Here is a 27,208-nt window from a genome sequence, read left to right as displayed (position 1 = left end):
TAACAGGATAATTCGAACCATCTAATAACTTAAAGATTCGAGTGTCAACAGCGCTTAGTAGAACTATTGGTAGTCCTCATGGTAACCCTTAACCAGTAACAATTCAAATGCGAAAAATGATTATCCATCCTAATGGTAAAAGAAACATACAAATGTCTTATAGTAGTTTGATCCCTGAATGAAGAAAATCAACTTTGGGGCGAAGAGCCAAAGTGAAAGTACCCCTACAAAGCTGGTGGCTGGAAGTTAATGCCTTGAATCCCTAAAGGCAGATTGTCTCCAATTCAAAAACAAAAGAGGCTTCATGTGTAGCTGTACTTGGAAATAAAACATAAAGAACACTGCATTGGAAATAGGAACATTAACCTTCAGGTCTATAATGAATTGTGATCAATCCATCCTCCCCTTCAAGGTTCTCTCAATTACTTCTGTTGGTGTACTGCAACAAAAGGCAAAAAGGGTATAATGAGAGTTTACAAATAAGTATATATATAAGCCTTGTGAACCTACTGCCTTCAAGATTTCCAGACAGTCATCATTACATGTATTGTAAATGGAGATGTTTCATCAATCAAGATAGGCCATATCTTGATTCTATATAGCAGAAAAGTACCAGATGTTCCAATCTATTTCGGAGCTGAGGTTTTTGGAGAGAACAGAGTTGCTCATGTCATCAATGACCATCACGAATTGGATTACAAGATCATTAAGACTGTTGATCAATCAGCAGTCATCCCACTCCAGGAAAACTGGACCATCATTTGGATAGCCAACATTCATGAGATAACTCTCAACTGATTGCAGGCCAATTTTGGTAATACTATGCAGCCCAAAGATAGAATGGTGAATAAAGACTGCTCAAGAAATTAATGCCATCACAAACTTTATGATGCACATTGATTTTTTTTTTTTTTTATCAATATGCACATTGATTTTTTCTTCTTTTATCTCTAGCATAGAAGCATTTCCCATATCACATATTAATGAAGAAAACAAAAGCATCCAGGAATAAAGGGAAGGGGCTCGAATCTGCTACCCACAGGACATTACAGTTGTGCATTGGGAATATCCCCCTTGTCATTCATGGGGAGATGTTGTTCTGTGGGCAGGGAAGTGGGAACAGTTTGTGGTTAGCAAATCTGGAGTGAAAGGAAAGGGCTTACATGACAAATACATGACCTCCCCATCCACTCAAACAATCACGATCCATTGATGAAAGTAATGCCTGAGAGACTGTCTCAAATAATTCCTCTGGTTCCTGAACATTTCAAATACAAATTAGATCATCAGAAAGCTATTACCGCAACATAAAGTTACCAATAATAATAGCCAAAAAGCTATTACCATAACATAAGCATTAGATGTTTAGCTCAGATGACACCAAAACAATCATACTCACTTGATTGTTTCTTTTTATTTTATTTAACAGGAGCAGCTCGAGTTTTGTATGTGGCCAACTGCCTTTCTTTATGTTTCTTTCCCTGTATTAGGTACTTATAGCCCCAAAAAGGTTTCCTGTATTAAGATATCCTACTACTAGGTCAAGGCCATGAAAATTGGAAGCAATAACCCTCATCTCTTTTAACAGATACTTATAAACTGCTTGAATTGTAGTGGAGACATTTCAACCATTTCCATTTTCAAACTTTATTTTGTTGTCCTTGATCCAAGTACAGGAAATAAATGAGCCGTTGGTTTATTCTTATTTAAAATGCATGTGTTCATGGCTTCTGGGAAGTAAGAAAACAGATTTAAGACATTTGAGCCAGTTAGAAAGACTTTCCTTTGTATGTTTTCATATTAGCTGTCCAAACAAAAAAAGACACTTTTGAAGGTACACATTTGCTCCATACAGCATCAGATGAGAAGCCACAGACTCCTTGAGATGTCACATGGTTGAAGGACTTCACTGACAACTGACCAGATTTCTCCCAGGTCACTCCTATCTTCTCTGCCAGGGTCTATGTGGGTGTTGTACAATGACTGTATTAGGCCCATCAGCAGATGTTCAACTTCCCAATCATTTAAGTGCCTCCTAAATTGTGGTGTCAACACCCTGACTACATTGTTTTCTGAAAACTATTCAGCTACCTGTGCCTCTTTGTTTGTTGCTAGCTTGTACCAGGATGGAAAGTCATCTTTCAAAGGTCTGATTCCACACCAACAATTCTTCCAAAATTTTACTCTTTGTCCATTCCTTACTGCATACATTACCTCTCTACTGAATTCTCTGTGGCTTGTCTTAACCCCTTCCAAACAGAGAACCAATAAGTGTGATTGGCTACACCAGGGTCCCAACCAGAACTCCTTACATAGCTCCCCATTCTGCTTGTTCAGTCTCCAAACCCACTTTCCCATAAAGCTACATCCACTTTAACTTTCTCACTCCCAAGCCTCCAGCTTTCCTTGCCCTACAAACCTTTTCCCCAATTGAACACATTAAACTTTTTTTTCCCATCCTTCCAACCCCTCCATAAAATCTTGCATCTTCCTTTCTAAATTAGATGCCATGCTAGCTGGGATTGAGTACATTAAGAGTAAATACATGGGAATGGAAGAGAGAACAGTCCTTAACAGTGTTTGCCCCCATATGATAAATATTTAGCCTTCCAAGAAGCCAATCTTCTCTCCACTTTTTATTTGGGAACTGCCTCCTTGGAAAGGTTTAATACCCACAAGCACAAAAGTTTACACTTGATTTGCAAATCATTTTCACAATTTCATGGTAGTAGGGAATCAAAACCTATTTAACATGGTATCCGGTAATAATCTTCAATTTAAATTATTTATTTATGAAAGCTAAATTACTGTAGCCGAAGTAGCAAAAAAGAGAAGAAGAAGAAGAAGAGAGGCAGGAATGTCGAACTCATCTGCTCAGTCGACGGTACTATTATTTATATTATGGTGTAGTACAATGATACAGGAAGTTACTAGAATGCCCCTGATTAGTGATGGGACACCCAGACAACTTAAAACATTAAACAGGATTAGGCCCATTAACAAAGGCCCAGTACAGGACAACTTAAACTTAAGTATAGGATAATAAGAACTCTTATCAACCGAATACTCATACATACAAAGACTTCAATCCAACACTCCCCCTCAAGCTAAGCATGGATATCAATCATGTTTAGCTTGCCAAGCATGTCCCTAAACTTTGCTGCTGCCAGCCCTTTAGTCAGTACATCCGCAATTTGCATCTCAGATGGAGTATAAAGCACACAGAGTTCACCCGAGACAATTCTTTCTCTAACAAAGTGCCGATCAATCTCAATATGTTTTGTCCTGTCATGCTGCACGGGATTGTTGGCAATGTTGATGGCAGCTTTATTGTCACAATACAGCCTGAGAGGACCTTCAGTCTTAATGCCAAGTTCATTAAGAAGAGTTCTGAGCCATAAGAGTTCAGCAACCCCATGGGCCATAGCTCGATACTCTGCTTCTGCACTTGATCTAGCCACTACATTCTGCTTCTTACTGCGCCATGTGACCAGGTTTCCTCCCACAAATGTACAATAACCCGAGGTTGACTTCCTGTCTCCAATCGACCCAGCCCAATCTGCATCAGTGTAGGCTTCAATTTCAATTCTATTGTTTTTCCTGAAGAGAATTCCCTTCCCTGGGCAAGTCTTCAAGTACCTGAGAATCCTTTCAACTGCTTTCATATGAGGAATCTTTGGAGAGTGCATAAATTGACTGACAACATGCACAACATAAGCAATATCTGGCCGAGTGAGGGATAAGTATATCAACTTCCCTACCAATTTTTGGTATCTCTCTTTATCATAGTAGTCCTCCCCTACTGATTCCTGCAGGCCATGGTTCTGTTCCATTGGAGTATCTATTGGCCTGCACCCCATCATGCCTGTTTCCTCTAGGAGGTCAAGAACATACTTCCGCTGACATATGTAGATTCCCTCTCTTGACCTGGCAACTTCAATCCCAAGAAAATATCTCAAATGACCCAAGTCTTTGATCTCAAATTCAAAAGCTAGAAACTCCTTCAATCTTTTTATCTCTTCCAAGTCATTCCCGGTAATTACCATATCATCCACATAAACAATGAGTGCAGTAAGTTTGCTATCCTGTCTCCTTATGAACAAGGTATGGTCTGCACCACTCTGAGTGTACCCCACTTTCTTCATGGCCCCACAGAGACTCTCAAACCATGCACGGGGAGATTGCTTCAACCCATATAATGCTTTCCTCAGTTTGCACACCTTTCTACTAAAGTCATAGCCTGGTGGAGGTTCCATAAATACCTCTTCATGAAGGTCACCATTTAAGAAGGCATTCTTCACATCCAGCTGATGAAGTTCCCATGAAAAATTTGCTGCTAGTGACAATAGAACCCGAATTGTGTTGAGCTTTGCTACCGGGGCAAAGGTTTCTTTGTAGTCAATCCCTTCTTTCTGAAAACCCCTTTGCCACAAGTCTGGCCTTGTACCTTTTAATGGACTCGTCCTCCCTGTGCTTTACAGTAAACACCCACTTGCACCCAACAGTGGTTTTCCCCTCTGGCAGATCCACTAATTCCCAAGTTCTTGCTTTCATTAGGGCTTTCATCTCTTCATTCATAGCTTCTTTCCACCTTGGATCAAACACAGCCTTTGAGTACCTAGAAGGAACACGCACAAAGGAAAGAGCAGACACAAAGGAGTGATAGGCAGGAGATAAATGTGAGTAAGAAACAAAATCAGCAATGGGGTGCCGGGTGGTGCAAGAGCGGATAGGCTTACGGAGAGCAATAGGAAGATCCAAATCAGAAGTATGAGAGTTGAAATTACCTTGGATTGTAGAGACAGATTGATCCGAGTCCAACTGGTTGCTGTCATGAGGTTGAGGACCCCCTAGTCTCCCCCTGAAGAGGATTCTGAGAATACTGAAAATAGGGTTGAGACTCAAAGAACACCACATCTTTGGTGACATACTTTCTCTTGGAGACAAGGTCATAACACTTGTAACCCTTTTGTGTAGGAGAGTACCCCAAGAATATTCCCTTTGTAGCCTTAGGATCTAGCTTAGTCTTCTTTAGATCCTTCACATGTATGAAACATATACAGCCAAAGACCCGAGGAGGAAGGGGAAAGTCTGGAAGAGTGGGGCACAAAACAGAGAAAGGGGTTTTCATACCCAACACCTTAGATGGCATCCGGTTTATCAGATATGATGCAGAAAGTACAGCTTGAGACTAGTATTGCTTGGGGACTTTGTGTTGGAATAGTAAGGCTCGAGCTGTCTCCAATAGATGTCTATTCTTGCACTCAGCAACTCCATTCTGCTGAGGAGTATAAGCATAGGATGACTGATGTAGTATGCCAGCATCTTCCAGGAATAAGTTCAAGGATTTTTCAAAGTATTCAGCAGCATTGTCTGACCTAAATTGCTTAATCTTCTTATTAAACTGTGTTTCAATCATCTTGCAAAATGCCATGGTTATCCGTGGTACTTCATCCCGTCCTTTTAACAGGTAGATCCATGTACAACGAGAGTAGTGGTCAATAAAACTGATAAAGTACCGGAAGCCATCAAAGGAAACAATGGGTGAAGGGCCCCAGACATCAGAATGAACCAAATCAAAATGAGCACAAATTTCATTGCTGGAAATTGGATACACAGCTCTACATTGTTTTGACATTTAACATACTTCACAGGTTAGACTCTGACTTGGAATGCCCTTAAACAATTCGGGAAACGACATTTCTAATGAGGAGAAAGACACATGACCTAGCCTAGCATGCCAAAGATGCAGCTTAGCTATTGACTCCACACTTTCCGGATTACTAGCAGCAGATGCTTGTAAGGCTAAGCCGATGTCTGCATCAAGGTAGTAGAGGCCTCCACACTCATGACCGCACCCAATCATTCTCCTTGTCAATTTGTCCTGGAAGACACAATGAGTAGGAAAAAAGGTTATACTACAGTTCAAATTTTTGGTAAGTTTTGAAACAGACAAGAGATTTGAGGTAAAACTGGGAACATGTAAAACTGATTTAAGAGAGAGGTCCTTGCTTAGGTCAACAATTCCCTTTCCAGAGATAGTGGAGAAAGACCCGTCAGCAACTCTCATCTTATCCTGACCAGACAACAAATGATATGAAGAGAATAGGGAAGACATATGTGTCATATGGTTAGTAGCACCGGAATCAATAACCCAAGAAGTAGAGTCAATAGAGCCAGTGGCACTGAAGGCAGAGGCTGTACCTGATCTAGCAAGAGATGTAGAAGCAAAAGAATTATTTCTTAGACGGGCTAATGCCCTACTAAGGATCTCAACCTCACTAGCAGTGAAGCCCAATGTACTAGTTCCAGAGGAATCAACAACCTGTCCCATAGGAGAAGAAGACACTGTTGGTGTATTTTGTGAATTGTCATCATTGTTGCTGGCGACAAAATTCCCACTTGCCGCAGGCCTGTTATCTCTAGAAGAAACATCTCTGGGTATTGAAGACATCTTGACTGCAGCCACTGTGTAAGTGACACTGATTAAGACTAGCCGAAGCAGTTCTGAAGGTTCTGAACCAGTTCTGGAGCAGATCTGATTAGCTGAAATGATCACAGCAGGTTCTGACAGCACTCGACACAGTTTCAGACTTGCCGAGACTGTCACAGTTCTGAAACAGTTCAGTTACAACAGCGAGCAAGGAGTTTTGGGCTGGTAACCGACCTGAAGCTAAGGGTTCTCAACTATTGTGCTATGCAGACTCCACTTGAACTTTGAGTACTGCAACTGTAAAGAGAGTGCCCTTCCTTGCAGCCAATACTAGGACTGCTAACATCAGTCCTCAACTAGGGTTCACAGTGCTGAACAATCTGGAGCTGGCAGCTCCCTAGGTAATCTCACAGCAGTGGTGAGGGGTTTCGAACTGATAACCACCCTAAACTTGGAGCTGTTTGCCACATTGCTATGATGGTAGAAGTGTTCACAGTGCTGGTAGAACACTAGATAGACTTCACTTGGGCTGAACCAAAAAAAACTGCAACAGTTCGGGTACAGTAGTGAGTGAACAGTTCGAGGCTACAACAGTAGCAAGTGAACAGTGGGCTCTGTAGAAGAAGCTAAGTCTGTGCGAGTCTTGCTGGAGCACCGAAGCTGTAACTGTAGAAGTAGCTAAGCCCCTTTCGGCTAGTGCTAGGACTGCTGAAATCAGTCCTCAACTAGGTCTGTCCTACACAGACCTCTCTTAGTAGCCAAATAGCTACTATTTGCTGGAAATAACCTAGTAGGACATCTACTTCTGGGTTTTACTTCCCTTGAGTCCTACAACCAAGAGAAACCCTAGGTTCGAAACCAGGGTCTTCACTACAGCAACCTAGAAAAGGAAGAGAGAAGATGAAAAGACAGCAAGAGAAGAGAGTGTGTGCCGGCTGAAACCAGGAAGAAGCTAATGCTCTGATACCATGAAAGCTAAATTACTGTAGCCGAAGTAGCAGAAAAGAGAAGAAGAAGAAGAAGAGAGGCAGGAATGTCGAACTCATCTGCTCAGTCGACAGTACTATTATTTATATTATGGTGTAGTACAATGATACAGGAAGTTACTAGAATGCCCCTGATTAGTGATGGGACACCCAGACAACTTAAAACATTAAACAGGATTAGGCCCATTAACAAAGGCCCAGTACAGGACAACTTAAACTTAAGTATAGGCTAATAAGAACTCTTATCAGCCGAATACTCATACATACAAAGACTTCAATCCAACAATTTATTTATTTTGAACTATATCTATGCCCTGATTAATTTTTGTGTCAGTATGAGGTTTCGTTTTGTCCCCACCCTTTTTTTAATAGTTAAGAAAAAATGTATTAAAAGAAAAAGGGAATGTGCAAATGAGCTTTGCAGAAAAAGTAGGTCCTAACACCAAAAGAACCTAAAATTTGACCCTAGGCAATGTGATAGAAAAATAGCCAGGCCCAACACCACCAATCGGCCCATCAGTGTGATACCCATGCAGCCTTGCCCAAAGACCTACGTGAGGGGACCACGCCAGCAAGTTAGTTACAATTGAGAATCTTCCCCATGTGATGTAAGGCCTATAAATAGCAGAATAATAGTAAAGAGGATTACCTTTTGGAGCATCAACCCTTCTTTTCTTCTTCTTCTCTTTCCTATAGGAGGTCCAAGCTCCCTCGAAGAAGCTCCTGAGGTAAGCAGCTCCTACCAAGTGGTATCAGAGCCCAGTCCTGGGCGACGACATGGTTGGAACCAGATCCTCTGCCAATGACAATCGCATTGAGAATCTGGAAGGGGACTTCACCGAAATCAAGGCAGCCCTCACAGCAGTCCTGGCCAAACTGGGAAAGGCACCCATCAACGAGAACAATGAAGCTGAAGGAGAGGTAGTAGTTAATCCAGCAATCAGAGTGGAATCTAGAGCCGAAAGGTATTTCGAGTACCATCAGACACCAGGGAATCAGAGGGTTGTAGAGACTATGAAATCTAGTCGTAGGGCTATTTTTGTAATTTTACTCCTTTGTATTCTCTTTCTCTTGTACATTAAGGGCAGATTTGTCCTTTTACCTTTTAATATAAATATATCTTTTAGGGTGTCGACTAACACAAGGTGTCACACCCACCATTCGGCTGTGTTCTCTTCTCTTCTCTCTCTCTCTCTTTACTTGACTTTCGATTGACAAGGGTATCAATCGCCACAATACATCTAGAAAGAGAAGCTATCCTCTGGTTCCAGTGGTTCCATCAGTCACACCCACAAGTGACTTGAGCGAATTTTACTAAAGCCCTTTGTGTGTGATTTGGACCCACTAGGTTCGAGAACAATGATGAGCAATTGGCCAAGTTGTGCCAGACCGGGTCTGTGAGTGACTATCAGGTGGAGTTCGAACGCCTCTCCTCCAGGGTTCAAGGGTGGCCGAAGAGCGCCCTGTTGGGGAGCTTTGTTGGGGGATTGAGGAACGACATTCATGTGGAGGTGAAATCCATGCAACCCCCCACTGTAATGGCCATCATAGGCCTAGCCAGGCTGTACAAAGAGAAGCTGGGCAGACTTAAAAGACACCATGTTCGACCCCATGGTTCCCTACTGAAAACACCCACTATGGGCAACCATTGATGAAAGAACTAGCCCAAACCTAATTACTCCAAGTTCCCCTAAACTTGAGGTCCAAGGATTTCAGCCAAATGTCCCCTACAAAAGACTCACATGGGCTGAGATGCAAGCCCGAACGGAAAAGGGCCTATGCTACAACTGTGATGAACGATTCGGCCCAGGTCACAAATGTAAGGCCCAACAGGCCTTCCTTTTGCAAATAGATGGGTCAAAGGAGGGAGAGAATTTAGAGGGGGAAATTAATGAAGACAACTCAGCTAACCTTGATATGATTTTTGGGCTAGGCCCACCTGAAATATCATTGCAAGCCCTCACTGGGCTCACTTCACATCAAACCATGCGCATTGTGGGCCGACTAAAGGGTCAAGAGGTATCCATCTTGGTAGATAGTGGAAGTACTATGAATATTATTTCTGATGAATTAACAACTCAACTGAGATTGGCCATTAGACCCACCTCAAAGTTCAATGTCCAAGTGGCCAGTGGAGATCAATTACAATGTGAAGGTATTTGTAGAGGGCTGGATTTGATCATCCAAGGAAAGGTTTTTCAGGTAAACTTGTACACGTTGGCTTTCAGTGGGGCCAACATTGTGCTTGGAGTACAGTGGTTGCACTAGTTGGGGCGTTTAATTTGTGATTGGTCCAAATTGACCATGGAGTTCCAAAGAGGGGACCAAACGATCACCCTGAGCGGGTCTAGGTTGTTGGAGCCACAACCGACAACCCTTAACTCCCTACTAAAATCCAGTTGGGGCTTTAATAGGTCCACTTTAATGCTCTTGGGTCCTGGAATCCATAACCACCGAAGCCCACAACCCCACAAGCCACTGAGACCCCCAACTACAAGGAATACTAGCCACGTTTCATGATGTTTTCAAGGAGCCGCAGGGACTTCCCCCAAAAAGAACTCAAGACCATCGGATCCCCATTTTACCCAGTGCAGCACCAGCAAATGTCAAGCCTTACTGGTACCCACATTATCAAGGCCAAGAAATTGAAAACCTGGTGTGAGACCTCCTACAGAAGGACTTCATCCAACCCAGCAATAGCCCTTATTCCTCTCCAGTTCTACTAGTAAGAAATAAGGACAACACACGGCAGTTTTGTGTGGATTACTAGGCTTTGAACACTATCACTGTCAAAGACCGGTTTCTCATTCCTTTTGATTGATGAGTTGTTAGATGAACTATGTGAAGCCCGAGTTTTCTCAAAGTTGGACCTTAGGTCAAGTTACCATCAAATTCGGGTTCACAGCAACAATGTGAACAAAACGGCCTTCCGGACTAATGATGGTCATTACGAGTTCCTAGTTGTGTCGTTTGGTTTGACTAATGCTCCATCGACATTCCAATCACTCGTGAGCGACATCTATAGGCCCCACCTCTGTAAGTTCATTTTGGTGTTCTTTGATGATATTTTAATTTATAGCCCTGGTTGGGAACAGCATCTCCTACATTTGCAACTAACCCTGGATGTGCTAAGGCAAAATCAACTCTCGGCCAAGCTATCCAAGTTTGTGTTTGGACAGGAAAGGCTACAATACTTCTTGGGGCACATGGTAGGAGGGAAGGTGAAGGCTGACCCTGATAAAGTGGTCAGCATAGCACACTAGGCCTGACCCACCACAGTCAAGCAGTTATGAGCCTTCCTGGGCCCAACTGGATATTACAAACGATTCATCAGGAATTATGGGTTGTTAGCTGCCCCACTGACCCAACTCTTGCGTAAAGACACCTTCCATTGGATGACAGAAACCCAACACGCCTTTGGCACTCTTAAACGAGCTGTGTCATCTCCACCCACATTGGCTTTACCCGATTTCGACCAGCCCTTTGTTGTTGAATGCGACACCTCGGGTACCGGCATCAGATATGTATTGATGCAAGGGGGCAAGCTGATAGCCTATTTCAGCAAGACTCTAACCCCCCGAGCCCAAAATCAGTCTACCTATGTTAGGGAACTAATGGCAGTGGTCTTCGTGGTGCTCAAATGGCGACACTATCTCCTCGGCCAGCGCTTCACCATCAGGACAAATCAGTGAAGCCTTAAATATCTGTTGGAATAGCACATCCTCACAGAAGAACAACAAAAACGGGTGTCAAAACTACTGGGGTTTGATTACACAATAGAGTACAAAACCGAGGCTTCCAACCATGTAGCAGACGCACTATCAAAACAAGAAGAGCTGCATTTGTTGGGCGAGTCCAAACCTGTTTACCCCCTTTTAGATTAAGCAGGAGGCTTTGTCCAACCCAAAATTGGAGAACATTAAGAAGAAATGGGCTAAAGATCCAACCCAAGTGCATGGGTACTCGATGAAGGACTCCTTACACTATAAAGGAAGGTTGGTCCTACCACCAACAGCTCCTCATCTAATGGAGCTTTGGCAGCTTTTCCACTCCTCCTCGGAAGGCGGTCACTCTAGCATATTGAGAACCTACTAGCACATTGCCACTCACTATTATTGGAAAGGAATGAGGGAACATGTCCAACACTTTGTGGCCAGCTGCCCTACTTGTCAGCAGCAGAAATATGGTACTCAGCAACCCGTAGGGCTTCTTCAACCTCTCAAGATTCCCGATTAAGTCTGGGGGATCTCACCATGGATTTTATCACAGGTCCCCCACCCTCACAAGGCAAGACAATAATAATGGTAGTGGTGGATAGGCTCAGCAAATATGCCCAGGATAGGCTCAGCAAATATGCCCACTTTGCCGCTCTATCTCACCCATTCACAGTAGCCAAAGTAGCAGACTTGTTTGTTAGAGACGTTACCAAATTGCATGGGACTCCAAGATCTATTATCTCTTATCGGCATCCTATATTCATGGGAAAGTTTTGGCAGGAGTTTTAAAATCCAGGGAACCCATTTGGCACATTCCACAAGTTATCACCCCCAAGCTGACGGGCAAACGGAAGTGGTTAACAGGTGCATTGTAACTTATCTAAGGTGCTTCGCCGGGCAGGGACCAAAATAGTGGCTGAAATGGTTACCGTGGGCTGAGTTATGGTATAACTCCACTTACCATGTGACCACAGGAATGACACCATTCAAGGCGTTGTATGGAAGAGATCCTCCTGCTGTTCTCTCATACGAGTCAGGTTCTACCTCAGTGGTGGCAGTGGATGAATACCCCTCCAGCAGAGATTTAATCTTACAAGAGCTCAAAAACAACTTACAGAGAGCCCAACAAATCATGAAGGCCACCTACAATCGCAAACATCGCCAATTGGAACTCCAAATCGGCAACATGGTTTATTTGAAGCTGCATCCCTACCGATAGACTTCAATGGCTAAGCGTGCTTGGCAAAAACTGGCATCCAAATAATATGGCCCCTTCAAGATCCTTGAAAAAGTCGGCATAGTTGCCTACAAGTAGGAACTATTGCCTTCTTCCAAGCTCCACCCAGTTTTCCATGTATCCCTGCTCAAGAAACACATTAGTAGCATAGAGAAAACTCAGGCCACTCTTCCAACTTTCTCTGAGGAAGAAAAATATGATTGTAGAACCCAGCAAGCTGATTGACTTCCGTTGGGTTCGCAAGGGGAAATACTACATAGAAGAAGCCTTGGTTGTGTAGAGCCACCTTCCTGTCGATGAACCAACGTGGGAAGACTATTCTCGCCTTCAACAAGAATTTCCCCACATCAACCTTGAGGACAAGGTGAATCTCGAGGGAGGAGTTGATAGAAAAACAGCCAGGCCCAACACCACCAATTGGCCCATCAATGTGATACCCATGCAGCCTAAACCAAAGACCTACGTGAGGGGACCATGCCAGCAAGTTAGTTACAGTAGAAATTGATGATTGCAGTTTTAGATGAATTCCTTGTGAACAAAGAAAGAAGAAGATGAAAAGTTTCAGTAGTAGAAAAGAAGAGAGGAGAAGAAAATGAGTGGGATGTCACCCAGAATTGAATTAGTTCTAACTGCCAACCCCTCTTTGTATTATATACTAAAATTAAAAGAATGAGAGATTACAAGAATGCCCTTAGTAGGGCGGCTACTTAAGTAGCTGAACAGTCACAACTTAAAAACATAAACTAATGGGCCTAAAGCCCAATAACTTCCTAACTTAACAACTTAAAAATAAAAGATAAATAACTAGGCCCAATAACTAGAAATCGGCCCAACTCAACACTCCCCCTCAAGTTGGGAGTAAATGTCACACATTCCCAACTTGCGTAGATCATGCTCCAGCTTGTTCCTTGCAACACCTTTTGTGAGAACATCAGCAAGTTGCAAATCAGAAGCAATGTATGAGAGGCAAACTTCCCCAAAAGTTACCCTTTCTCTTATGAAATGTTTATCCACTTCAATGTGCTTTGTCCTGTCATGCTGAACTGGATTATGGGTAATGTTAATTGTTGTCTGATTATCACAGTACAGCATCATAGGTTCTTCAGCCTCTACACCAATCTCTCCTAACAAGGAGCGGATCCAGAGAAGTTCTGAAACTCCATGTGTCATGGCCTTGTATTCAGCTTCTGCACTTGATCTTGCCACCACTGTCTGTTTCTTACTTTTCCACGAGACTAGATTACCCCCAACAAGGGTGCAGACTCCTAAAATAGATTTCCTGTCATCAAGGCATCCTGCCTAATCAGCATCTGTATAAGCCTCTAGCTTCAACTGTCCATGGTCAGCATATAGTATGCCTCTGCCTGGGTGTCCCTTTCGATAAGCAAGAATTCTGTCAACAGCCTCCCAATGTTGGACTCATGGGGCATGTATGTATTGACTCACCACACTCACTGCATAGGAAATATCTGGTCTTGTCATACACAAATATAGCAAACACCCCACAAGTCTCTGATATCTCCCAATGTCCTTTACCAGCTCACCTTCTGATGCGTTAATTCTGTGATTCTGATCAATAGGAGTACCGGCAGCCTTTGTTCCAAGCTTCCCTGTTTCTTGTAGAAGATCCAGAACATACTTCGTCTGAGAAATAAAGATTCCATGTTTTGATCTTGCAACTTCAATGCCCAAGAAGTACCTAAGCTCCCCAAGATCCTTAATTTCAAATTCTCTATTTAGATTATTCTTCAAACTGTCAATCTCACTTAGGTCATTTCCTTTGACAACAATATCATCCACATAAACAATTAGGACTGACACCAAGGTTCCCCTCCACTTCACAAACAAGGTATGGTCTGATTGAGTCTGAGTGTAGCCAAAAGCAATCAACGCCTTCCTAAACCTATCAAACCATGCTCTGGGAGACTGCTTTAAACCATAAAGTGACTTCTTAAGTCTGCATACCTTCCCGTTTTCAGCATCACTATAAAAACCAGCAAGGAGATCCATATACACTTCCTCTTGCAAATCTCCATTTAGGAAAGCATTTTTCACGTCAAGTTGAAACAGGGGCCAAGAGTATGTAGCAGCAAGAGAGAGAAGTATCCGAACAGAAGTCATCTTTGCAACTGGTGCAAAGGTCTCCAAGTAATCAACGCCATAGGTCTGTGTGTACCCTTTTGCAACAAGTCTAGCCTTATACCTTTCTATACTTCCATCTGCCTTATATTTAACTGTGTAAACCTATTTGCATCCAACGGTCTCTTTGCCCTCTGGTAAATCCACAATCTCCCATGTCTGATTCTTAATTAAGGCTTCCATCTCTTCCTGCATAGCTATCTTCCACTCAGGTTTGGAGAGAGCCTCACTGACACCCTTGGGTATAGACACAGAGTCAAGAGAAGAAAGGAAAGCACGATAGGAAGGAGAAAGTCCATTGTAGGATAGATACTGTGAAATAAAATGAACAGTACACTCTCTTCCCTTTTCTGAGAGCAATAGGAAGGTCCAGGTTATCTGTAATGGGATTAGTAGAACCAATGGGAACTGAAACAGTAGAGAGATCAAGAGAAATGCCTAAATCCGTGTCAACTGAATCTAGAGTCTCCAAGGAACCGACAAGAAGTGATGAGAGTTCTTCTGTAATGGAATCAACCTCCCTATGAAGTCTCTGTCGTAAGTAACACTAAGAAACAGGGCGCAAAGGAGGCGGTAAGGTAGGTAACATAGGAGGATCAAACACAAGAGTGGAACAGGAACTGGAATTGGAAGAGGAATAGACTATTCACTCACTTCCCCAAAACACTCCCCCTGAGAAGGATCCTTCGAAAAGAAGGATATGGACTCAAAAAAAGTGACACCCATAGTAACATACCGACTCCTAGAGATTGGATCATAGCAGCATTACCCTTTCTAATTTTCTGCATATCCAAGGAAGACGCTTTTTTGCCTTTAGATCAAGCTTTGAGCGGTGAAGACCAAGAATATGTGCAAAGCAAACACACAAACACCCTGAGAGGAATATGGAGCATCTCCCCCAAATGGAAAATGAGACTGAATGGTATGCTGAATCCAAGTATACGAGAGGGCACCCTATTAATCAGAAAGATTGCTTGAGAACCGCATCACCCCAAAACTGAACTGGAACAGTAGATATGATCATCATGCTTCTTACAATCTCAACAATGTGTCTGTTCTTTCTCTCTGCAACACCATTCTGCTGTGGACTGTAGGAACAACTGCTCTAATGAACAACACCATATTCTAACAGATACAAAGCAAGGTTCTTTTCAAAGTATTCCCTGGTATTGTCTGATCTGAACACTTTTATTCGTATCCCAAACTGTGTTAGCACCATCTGATGAAATTGTCGAACCGAGGATGGTACCTCATCTCGAGATCTCATTAAGTAAATCCAAGAGTATCGAGAAAATCATCCACAAATAAAAGACAATATCGATAGCCACCCATAGAAGGAACATGGTATGGTCCCCACACATCAGAATGAATAACATCAAAAGCAGATGAACATCTTTTATTACTAGCTTTAAAGGAATGTCTACAATGTTTTCCAAGCTGACAACCTTTACACTCCAGACTGGACAAATTAACAGACTCAAAAAGCTTTGGAAATAAGAAACTCAAAGAAGAAAAAGACAAATGACCCAAACGATTATGCCAAAGCATAATCTGACTCACGGACCCCGACTCACCATCCCTGCTGACACGATGACCCTGATGATGAGGAAGCACATTCAGGAGGTAGATTCCATTCACTTCACGACCACTCCCAATCGTCCTCTTTGAATCCAAAACCTACAAAATACAATGACCAGGAAAAAAATTACTGAGCAATTCTGGTTCTTAGTCAAACTACCAACAGATAACAAGTTAGTACTCAATCTGGGAACATAAAGGACAGAGAGTAGGGAAATGGTATCATTAATCTTGACAGACCCCTTCCTAGCAATGGGAACATGAGATCCATCAGCTGTGGAGACTCTGTCTCTGCCAGAACAGAGCTAGTATAAAGAAAAAATAGTGGAACTATGGGTCATGTGCTCTGAGGCTCCAGAACCTATAATCCAAGGAGGTCCCTCCTTACTTGTAGTAGAAACATAGTTTGTAGTGGCATGTGAACTACCTGTGTGAGCAAAAGAAGTAGAGTATGCTCCACAAGAACCACCTGTACCTAGTTGTCCACTTGTTACTAAGTTAGGACTGACAATATCCCGCTGATTCAGGAACTACCCATATCTCTCAAGTTCGGCCCTCACTGCAGCAATTACAACAAACTCCAGAGTGGTTGTAGTAGGAGGGGCAGGTATGTCACCAGTGACTGCCATGTGAGCAATTACAACAAACTCTAGTAGGTATCTCTTTTATGTTTAGGCTTCTTACAGTAGTCATAAATCAAATCCTTCTTATCTTCCTTCCTGATTTCACTGCCACCCCGATCTCCACCATGTTTAGGTTTCACAGTACTAAGCATGGCTGATTGATCAAAACCAGAAATTTTCATCATCACATTTCTCCTGCTCTCTTCCCCTGATACAAAGGCATATGCCTAAGAGAGAGTAACACTGTCCCTAGAAAGAACATGTTGTCTTGCAATATCATACTCGGGATTAAGGCCAACAAAAAATTCAAAAACCCTATACTTCTCTAGGAGCTTCTGATAGGCAACTGCATACTTAGTGGTTTCCCAAACAACTGTCTCCAGATGGTCAATCTCCTGCCACAGGGTTTTAAGGGCTGAAAAGTAAACAGCAATAGGTCTATCTCCCTGCCTGGTAGCAATAATCCGATTCCTCAACTAATAGGTCCTAGCAACATTCACATTCTATGAGTAGGTTTCTGCAACCCCATCCCATATTACCTTAGTTGTATTTGCCCACAAAAAGTTTTTACTTATATGGGGCAACATCGAATTACACAGCCAAGTCATCATCATATAATTTTCCTGTACCCACCAGGAGATGTTAGTTTCGGGTTTCACTTCCTCATCAATGATATACCCCAACTTCCCACGAGCACCAAGGGCCATTTTTGCAGATTGTGACCATTCTAAGTAATTTGAACCATCCAACTTAACTGTAGTAATGGTCTCAGCCCCGAAAAGGTCTCTGACATCTCTCACTGGTCCCATTTCACTCTCGGGTTTGTTTTCAACTCTATTACCCTCCATAATTCTCAAAAAAGGGTTAGAAGGTTACTGTAAGATGAAAGAATATGAAATAAATCATTTTTGGTACCACAAACACACTTCTAGTGCCCTAGATGATCCTCCCACAAAAGATTCCTTTTCTGCGGGACGGGAGAAAAGAGAGAAGAGGCAGCTGCTCTCTCCAAAGACCTCCAAAACAGGCAGGACTTGAACCGCCCCCTTCAGAAAACTCCAAGAAACCCTAAAAAATTAGGGCACCACTTCCTAGGTCAAAATTGAAGAGTCCTACAGAAACAGGACTTTCCCCCTTTCTCCACTTTTTCCTAAATTTGATGGGAAACCCTAAACCAGCTACAGGGCAAAACAAATCCACCAAAAAATCCAAAAATTGGGCTTACCTAAGATCTTTGATCAACCTCACAAATCACCATATAGACGGCCGATCTAGGGCTACATGATAGAACAGCTCAAGGAACCTTCGGCCCGCTCTGATACCAAGTAGAAATTGTTGATTGCAGTTTTAGATGAATTCCTTGTGAATAAAGAAAGAAGATGAAAAGTTTCAATAGTAGAGAAGAAGAGAGGAGAAGAATAGGAGTGAGATGTCGCCCAGAATTGAATTAGTTCTGGCCGCCAACCCCTCTTTGTATTATATACTTAAATTAAAAGAATGAGAGATTACAAGAATGCCCTTAGTAGGGTGGCTACTTAAGTAGCTGAACGGTCACTACTTAAAAGCATAAACTAATGGGCCTAAAGCCCAATAACTTCCTAACTTAACAACTTAAAAATAAAAGATAAATAACTAGGCCCAATAACTAGAAATCGGCCCAACTCAACAGTTACAATTGAGAATCTTCCCCATCTGATGTAAGGCCTATAAATAGCAGAATAATAGTAAAGGGGATAACCTTTTGGAGCATCAACCCTTCTTTTCTTCTTCTTCTCTTTCCTGTAGGAGGTCTAAACTCCCTCAAAGAAGCTCTTGAGTTAGGCAGCTCCTACCATAATAGATTTTTTGAAGTAAAAGACATATATCCTAGGGTAGTTCCCTAGGTTCCAAGATCATATTTCCTTAATAGTTATCCATAATTTTCATAAGAAAAGTATAAACTTCATGTTAAAGTATAGAAACTCAACATATTCATGAGAAGAAAAAGAAGAAAAGAAAAAAGAAAGTTCAAAAAATATAGGAGCTGAACCCCCTATTTTTGTTATATGAAAAGAAGAAAAGAAAAGGTGGAAGAAGAAGAAGAAGAAAATGTGTTGATTAGACAAAATTTTAAGTTTTTTCTTACTTATTGGTTCAGATTTTGAAGTCTTTAAGGATTAAATATAGCAATTAGCAATGTCTATGTTGATTAAACCCTAACGAAAAAGAAATTAGTATATAATCATACAAAATGAACATTTCAGTTTAACCATGTCTATTTTATAATTATAAACCCACAAAATTAAAAATACAAAAGCATTTTATAACACAATATACAAAACTGCTTGGTGATTAGGCAAGGTGAGGCTCCAAGGGCATCTCATCACCTTGACAACCATGCCATAAAAGACAAACAACCAACACCAGCCAAGATTCAATGAAACCCTAACACCTAGGAGAGCCACCATACGCCCAACCTCCACAACACTCACTATAAAACCTATAAACTTACAAACCTAGAACAACTAACAAACTCGAGCTCTTCCTCCATGCTCAATTCATTGTTAAAGAGAAAAGATGAAGGGAAAAACTTATTTGAAGTCAAAAAACATATGCAGGTTGTCTTGACAGATTAAAAGACAAGCATTCTTGATGGAAGAATAATACATGGACAAAACCAAGTAACCATATTCATAGGGGCAGAGCTAGGAGGGCCTAAGGGAGCCATGGTGCCCCCATGCCCCCCAGAATATCCATGGATGGTTGGCCCTCATCCATGTTTCTTTGCTCCTCCTCCCGTGTCCCCCCCCCCAAAAAAAAAAAAAAAAAAAAACAAAATAAAATAAAAAATTCCTGGCTCCGCCCTGCATATTCATATGTAAAATAGTAAGTGTGCATCTATTTGTAATGCATGTTATTTGCCATATTTGGTTCTAGATGGATTCTAGTTTAACCTTGTCAAGAATTTTGTATTTTTACTATGTCAATGAGGAGAAACTCAATAATTTGTCAGGTCCAACCGACACTTGGTGGGCTTACAAATATAAGATGCCATAAACTTTTTTCTTTTCTCTGTTGGGTTGGAAGGGTGGAGGGGTTTTGTGAATGGACCAAAGATATCGAGTACTTTGTGCTTGTAAATATAAGTGCAGCTGAATATGCTACAAACCATGTCAGGCTTGTACATCGACTCGCATGCACCATAAAGAGACTCTGAGGCAGTACCAGCAACAACAAAATCTTTGGCAAGTTCCCTGCACATCCCAATGCAAGCAAAATAAGTTAAGCAATCCATGGGAAGGAGCTTTTAATATCAAACCCAATCCACAAAATGTAAATTAAGAAAATATTAACCTCATACGAATTAAAAAGTTGAACTGAAAGTATACGATAGTAAACCACATTCAACATGCACCATTTCCTCATCTGTGAACCACAGATGATCAGAGAAATATTAGAAGAAAATAGGACGGTGACATGAACCCCCACAAATGATACAAGAACTATCCCAACTAACATTTCCCCATAAAATAGCAGGCCAAGAAAATGCATAATATAGACCCTTGCCCTGAATTAGACCACCAATATAACTTATATCTATTTATACCATCCATATCCAGTATGACTGCCATGATATACGCTAATCTCTGGACTCATCTTAAGTAGCATATATGCTTCTTGCCAAGGATTTAGCTTCCCTGGTGTTACATCTGGATTCCCAAGGACATGGTTGTCTCCTTGTATCCAACCCACTACCACCTGAGAATCCCCTTCCACCTAAAGATTGCCAAACCCAAGAGAGCTCCTAGCCTCAGTCCCTAAAGTGAAGAGAAGACTCAGCCTGGTAATGGGATCCCATGACTTATCAGTCCTCTAAGCCGCCTTATCTCTCAAAACTTCAACTCAATTCTCATTTTCTTATTTAATGGTTTACTCAGATAAAGCTTATTTGCACCCTTTTTAATCCTGTTGGATGTAATACAGTATGCTAAGTGCTACCATGTTAAAACAGGCCAGGGTGGTGTGGAATATGTCAAGTAATGCTGCATTTGATATTGTGGTTGAAACAATTCAGGGAGCTTCTTGACATTATTCTGTGATCTCAGTCATTTTTTTTTTGGATGATATATTTTGTAATCTCAGTTCAAACTCTAGTGTTCAACCATATCAAAATCTAGTTCAAATTTGAACTATAAAACCTTGATTAGATGAGTTATATGCCTAGAAGAGCCTATCTAATATCATCTCATTGACAGATATGCAACAGAAGTATGGTTGATTTATATATGCCACATTGATGGCAACATAAAGTTTTCACTGATCCTGGAAGATGTATTTCATCAAAATGATGCATTTCTGAAAGCAGAAGTAAGCTTTGGCTGAGAAGAAGATGTGATTCTAGAACACAAGTTAAAAATAATGTAAATATTTATAGCTGCTAACATCCTATAGCATGTTAGGGAACTTCTAAATAATACCAAAACAAAGATGGAGAAAAGAAATCAACATACTTGGCACCAATTGAATCCATTGTGCAAATAAATGGCTTGTCATCATCTCCCAACCCAGCAATTACAGGTTGGCAAAAGTATGGTCCAAACCTGCAAAATCAAAATAGTTATATTTCCTGTCTTTTAGTAGTCTTACCTATGTCACTTATAAAAACCATAACAGAGAATATGGTGGTTGAAAGCATGTTTACATTTGGGGATGGTGATGGTGGTAAAGAGCATGATATATCATCACAAATTTTGTTGCAAGCTTTGGCAGATTTCGAGCTCAATCATGAGCTCTTAATAGGAGAAGCTGCTTTCAGAGGAAAAAAAAGCACAATGCACAATACTTATCCTAATGCTGATTTGTTGAAAATTTTGGTTAAAGACGGTGAAAGGTAGGGTGGTGACATTGTGGAAATTGGAGAGGGGGAAGAAGTTGGAAAAGAAGATTTTGTAGAGTTAATAAAGCTGTTAGGGTGGGCAAGAAAATCGATACCAGCAGGGTTGAGGAGGATAGAAGGCTGCGCTACAAGATGTAGGGAATCGGAGAATTGAAAAATAAGGGTGTCAAGTGGAGGTTACTTGGGAGGTGGATGCCCCGCCTTCTAGGGAAGAATTAAGCAGAATCTGTGGTGACGAGGTTGAAAGAGAAAAAGCTAGACAGGTGTTTCCAAAGGCAGGAGTGGCTGATTCTGTTAGAGGTGAGTCTAGAGAAAAGGAAGAAGGGTTGGAAACAGAAAAGAAGGCGGAAAGAACGCGGTAAGGAGGACAGAAGTGAATTCATCAGGAATGGTTCAGGAGCAGAGGAGATGATCATGACTAGCACAGAAGAGTCTTCTGCAGCAAGGGAGAACCGGAGGAGTCAAAAGTGATTGAAAAAAGCAATGCCATAGGCAGTGTGGTGTTAAACAGGTTTCAAAAGTACAGAACAAGACCACTAAGTCAAAGGGAAGAAGATGAACCCAAAATGAAGGGGAAGAAATTCAAGAAGACAAAATTTTGTTGGATGAAACAAACATCGTGGAGGGCTCGGTCAATATGGATCTGGTGGTGAACAGGGAAGTGGAAGTAAAACTCTTGGTTTATTCTTTTTTTCTTTCTCCAGGGGAGGGGGAGGGAGGATTTGCAAGGAAGATATTCAAGGAGATGGAGGAAAGAGATAGAGCGGAAAAGGAGGTGATCCATGATGGTGAGGGTTTCAATATTGGGGTAGAGGTTCAAGTTAAATTTGGGATCATGGGACTGGATGGAGTGATTGATAGAGAAGGAAATGAGGGAATTGAGTTCAAGACGTTCGAAAAGAATGCAGTGTTGGAGTTGGAGAGAATCAATGGTAGTGATTTAAAGGTCAAAGATCTTAAGAAGAATGTGAATGCAATGAAGCCATTTACACTGTGTTTGGTTTGAAGGAAAAAGTAGGGAAAGGAAAGGAAAGGTAGGGAAACCTTTACAAACCTTGTCCTACCTTTCCCTTCCTTTCCTTACCTTTTCCTTCAAACCAAACATAACCTTAGAAGATTAAGGTGCCAGCAAAGTTTCCTGGTTTCAAAAGCCTTTACAAGATTGGGAGGAAGTGCATTTGGTGTGGAGCCTGTTAAAAAAGTGAAGAAACTCAAAAATCTCAACAAGACAGGGAGTAAGCTGGTAGCGGTCAATTTATCAAACACCAAATAACTGATTTTGAGTGGGTTTTGAGGGTTGGTTGTGGTTGAAATTGTTGTCCATGGTCTAGTTTGGGAGGGTTTCGGGGATTTCTTATTGCATTTCGATTTGAGCGGTGTTTTTTCTTTGTGTTATGGTCAGTTGGGGCTTTCGGGGGTCAAAATTTAAGTCTAAGGTTATCCTTTGTTGTTTAAGCCAAGTGTGATTCAGGCTTTGTGGGTCTTGTTTTCATTGGTTGGGTCTGGTCTTTCAGGGGTTGTGCTGTTCTCTCGGTGACTACTTGTCACCCTCCTTTGTATTCTTCTTTTTTCTTCAACGAATTTTGTTTTATCTTCAAAAAAAATAGAGGGAAGTAAGAAATTGGCATTAGTTTTCCTACAAGGCGAGGAGAATGCCAAAATAGTGTTTATGGAGTTAGAAGAGGAAAGAACAAGATTCAAAACCATTAACCCCACATGTCATAATCCAACATGTGCTTTATGTTGCAGATTTTGAAAGGATTTGATGAGGTTAAGAACGTACAAATTGATGATTTAGGAAGTGAAGAGAGTGTGGTGGTGGGTAAGGGTAAGGTATTGCTGGTTGGATTAAAGAAAAGACTGTTACTCAGGGCTTCTTTCTGGAGTTAGTTACAACGTGGTCAAGGATTTCTTAAACTCTTTTTTTGAGTTGCATTGATTGAATCATTGAGGAAATTGTGTTTTCTTGTGGGTGGGTTAAAGATTTTGGTTAGGATTTAGCCATGCAGGGATTCCCGTTTCCATCTTTTTCTTTTGGTAACTATTAAGCTTCATTGATACAAGAAAAGAATGAGGCACGTATAATATGCTGAGCATCATATATATAGACCAAAAAGCAGTGACCTAACCCAATTTTGCCTTTCTCATTACAACTGAGCCAAAAATAATTGATCCCTATTCATCCCTTGTTCGCCCAATGCATCAACCAAACTATCTCAGAATTTCTGGTATGATTTCTTATTTTCTTTATATAATTGTAGAGCCACTGTTTCTGATAGGGATGAGGAGTGATGTTGGTTTTTCAGTTGCTCAGTGATATCTTATCACCTGAGCTTGTATCCATTTTATCTTTTTCTCTAGCAAAAAATTCTTTTATTTAATTTAAGGGGAAAAACTCAGAATGACATCCACATAGTACCATAAAAATGCATGGCATCTGAAAACAAATACCATTGGCATGCAACTCAAGCATGTTTGTATAATTTCTCTTATAATAAATGGAAATTTTGCTAATAAAAGAAAGAAAATTCACCATAAAAATACATGATATCATAAATACCTATAGTTTTTTTATAATAATCTAAAATGATTTATCTGTGCTTCTTTTATCATCTAATAAATATCACTGTACATTTCTGCATACTTCACAATGTTTCCACTATGTCTATATTTTTTACAATGTTTGCACACAAAATTTATGACACTTTTCTATATTTGGATGACCGACATTTGCACCAACACTAACATCTTAAACCTCGTTTGGTTTTACCCAACTTGCTAAAAGTAAGTCCAATTGATAGATTAAATCAAACATTTTTGATGGATAGACTTATCAAACTTTTGAAAAATGGTTTGTGTGTTTTGTAAATTGACTAATAAAACACCAAATAAAAGTATGTATTTTTTTCAATCCAAAATCTTAACCCCATTTTCTAATAGTAAGCTCAATTGATATTAGACTACCATCCAATCACAAATAAATTAAGAAATACAAACCCCCCAAATTTTGGTACATAAAATAGAATTAATGAGAATACACTTTCACTTTAGAACAGCCAACCCAAACCTAGTGAACTTTACAAACAACTACCATTCACAAGAATCAGATATAAAAGTTACATAAAAAATCAGCTTTTGAAAGGACCGTAAATTCTGTAAATTCCAACATAAGCCATTCAAAATTCACCAAAATCCTATCTCGAATGCACCAAAACTAAATGACCAACCTTTTCTCGTATAGAATGGCGGAGACAAGATTGGCAAATGTTTCAGGTTTCATATCCCTCTCTTCACGAAGCTGGTATAATTTATGACGGAAGAAGAGCCGTTGATACCTTTAAATTAAATAAACATAGCAGAGAAACCAATTCAAAATAATTTAGAGATAAGAAGGAAAAGAAAATAAGAAGCAAACTGAAGTGAAGAACACTCACAAAGTTTGAGCATCGGTAGCAAGGCCAGAGAGGCCAATATAAAGCTTATCGTGAATCTTGTAAATCCTCTGGAAGTCGGTGGCTATGGTCTGGAGCTGCACTCCGAGGCGCCGATCACTGGCGATGGCGAAGCAGTTCTTCCCCACCATGGCTATAAGGGCACTGCCATTGTACTCGAAGATCTGAGGAAAAAGAGAACGAACTCGGATGAGATTGATTGCGTTGCAGTAAACTTTAGGGTTTTGAAATAAAAATACAGGCAATGGAAGACCGAACCTACCGACATGTTGACAGAAAACAGGGAGAGAACAGAGAAAGAGGGTCTGAATAGCAGAGAAGAGAAGCTTGGGCACAAAGAAACTAGCGAAGGATCTGTGGTTTCCCCACACTCTGCATTTTCTGTCGGAAAACTTGCTCGTCACTCCAGCCTCCAAGACTATGTTTCAACCAGACCGGAGATCGAACCGTTAGAATTGTTTAGATCGAGTCGTCCGGTTCGCACCAAATTGAAATGGGCTCCGCGACTTTTGGATATATCGTCCAATGGGCTGGGTTGGACACTGATATAGGTCCACCATGGAGCCATTCACGGGTCGGGTTCCGGTCGGGCCTTCTCTATATTAAGTTGACTTTTTGGTCAGTGGTCCCAATCCCAAACTGATTATTAATCAGGAAAAATCACATAGTCAAAATTGTCCCAGTTAATAGTTGGGTCTACCGGATTCGAACCCGTTAGACCTAATTAAACTAAAAACTATATTTATTTATTTAAATAATAACTTAAAATTTAAATTTCAATAATATAAGTTTAATAAAAATTATAGTAAAATACTAAATTATTTATATGTTTATCAAGTACACATTTTTAACTAATATTATCTTATATATTATATATCAAAATATCAAATTTACCATTTTAAACATAAAATATGATAAGAATTATAAGAAGATTAAAAAATCTTATTTTTAATAAAATTACCACTTCAAGACTGGTAAGAACCAAAATTGATCCAATTATTAATCAAGACAAAATCATTGAACCAGAAACAACATAATTGGTTTGGTTCGGTTTGGACAATCAGGTAGAACCGACCATTAACAACCCTACTTAGATCTTGAGCCTAAGCCCAACCCTCATATAAATCCAAAGCCTAGTTCTGAGCCCAAAGCCCGACCAAGAAAATTGGGCAAGAAGGTTTTTATTTTTACTCAATAATAAAACTAATAAATTTATACAAAATGACATCAAAGAGAAAGAGAAGAGGAATAGAGAAAAAAATATGTATTATAATTTTTATTATATTAAACATTAGGGCTTGGGCTTAGGTCGGGCTTCTTTAAGAAGCCTGAGCCCGACTCAAAAAAATAAAAAGTCAAGCCTAGTGTTGTGGGCCCAAGCCCGAGCCCAAGCCCACAAGCTTAAAATCTTGTCCAAGCCAGACCAAGAATGAGCCAAGATAAGTCGACCCCATCAGGCTACCTAGCCCATGAACAAGTCTAGTCCACCCATAATTATTTGCCAAAAGGTGCATGTTTTGAAAGACAAAAAGCACCTTTATGGCTCCATTTATTAGGGGTGAGCATGGATTGATTTGGTTCGGTTCCATAGCAGAATCTGGAGTCTACCCTATAGGGTTTGGTTCTAGGCTTTTAGAACCAGAACCTACCCTCTGAAGGTTGGTTCCTAGGTCAGTGATGGAATTAGCAATTATGAGGTCGTTTCCAAGGTCCACCCGTGAAACTTGTTATTTCTTTACACTCTTCCTTAAAAAAATGAAATATGTTCTTTAAAAACTTGGTTTTCAATAAATATAATATATAGGTTGACTTATATTATCTTTATTAATTAAATTGAGTAATTTAATATGTAGATGTAAGCGATAACATACTAATGTGCATGGCTCATGCATGTATCCGGTGCATGGTACATGCACCCAAGACTCCTACTTCATCATGTAAACTCTTCTTCCTTCTTATCCTATAAATACCTTTCCTACTATACTTCTTCTTGTATAACCCCTATCCTATACACTTGTAGATTATCTTTGTAAAGGATAAACCTATCATAATAAGATAAGGATAATAAGATAAGGATAAACCTATCATGTAAACTCTTCTTCCCTCTTATTTGATTGCATCTAACCTATCCTATTTCAGATAGAACTTCTTGTACTTTATATAAATCA

At 40.7% G+C, this 27,208-nt stretch overlaps 1 protein-coding gene across 1 annotated transcript; it reads right to left on the bottom strand.

Moving 5' to 3' along the window:
- On the bottom strand, positions 1-25,437 carry LOC104605792 (proteasome subunit beta type-3-like). Its single transcript, XM_010270686.3, has 7 exons — positions 25,303-25,437; positions 25,023-25,204; positions 24,816-24,923; positions 21,203-21,292; positions 19,861-19,945; positions 1,164-1,258; positions 1-439 (listed from the first exon to the last, which is right to left on the bottom strand). The coding sequence occupies exons 1-7, from the start codon at positions 25,306-25,308 to the stop codon at positions 391-393; spliced, it is 615 nt and encodes a 204-aa protein (XP_010268988.1). The 5' UTR covers positions 25,309-25,437; the 3' UTR covers positions 1-390.
- Between the last annotated feature and the right edge of the window lie 1,771 nt (positions 25,438-27,208).

This window comes from Nelumbo nucifera, chromosome 1, assembly GCF_055504915.1.
Source record: "Nelumbo nucifera cultivar China Antique chromosome 1, China Antique-T2T, whole genome shotgun sequence".
In the NCBI taxonomy this organism is placed as follows: domain Eukaryota; kingdom Viridiplantae; phylum Streptophyta; class Magnoliopsida; order Proteales; family Nelumbonaceae; genus Nelumbo; species Nelumbo nucifera.
The sequence above is the reverse complement of the archived record's forward strand: the minus strand, read 5'-3'. Positions and strand labels throughout refer to the sequence as shown.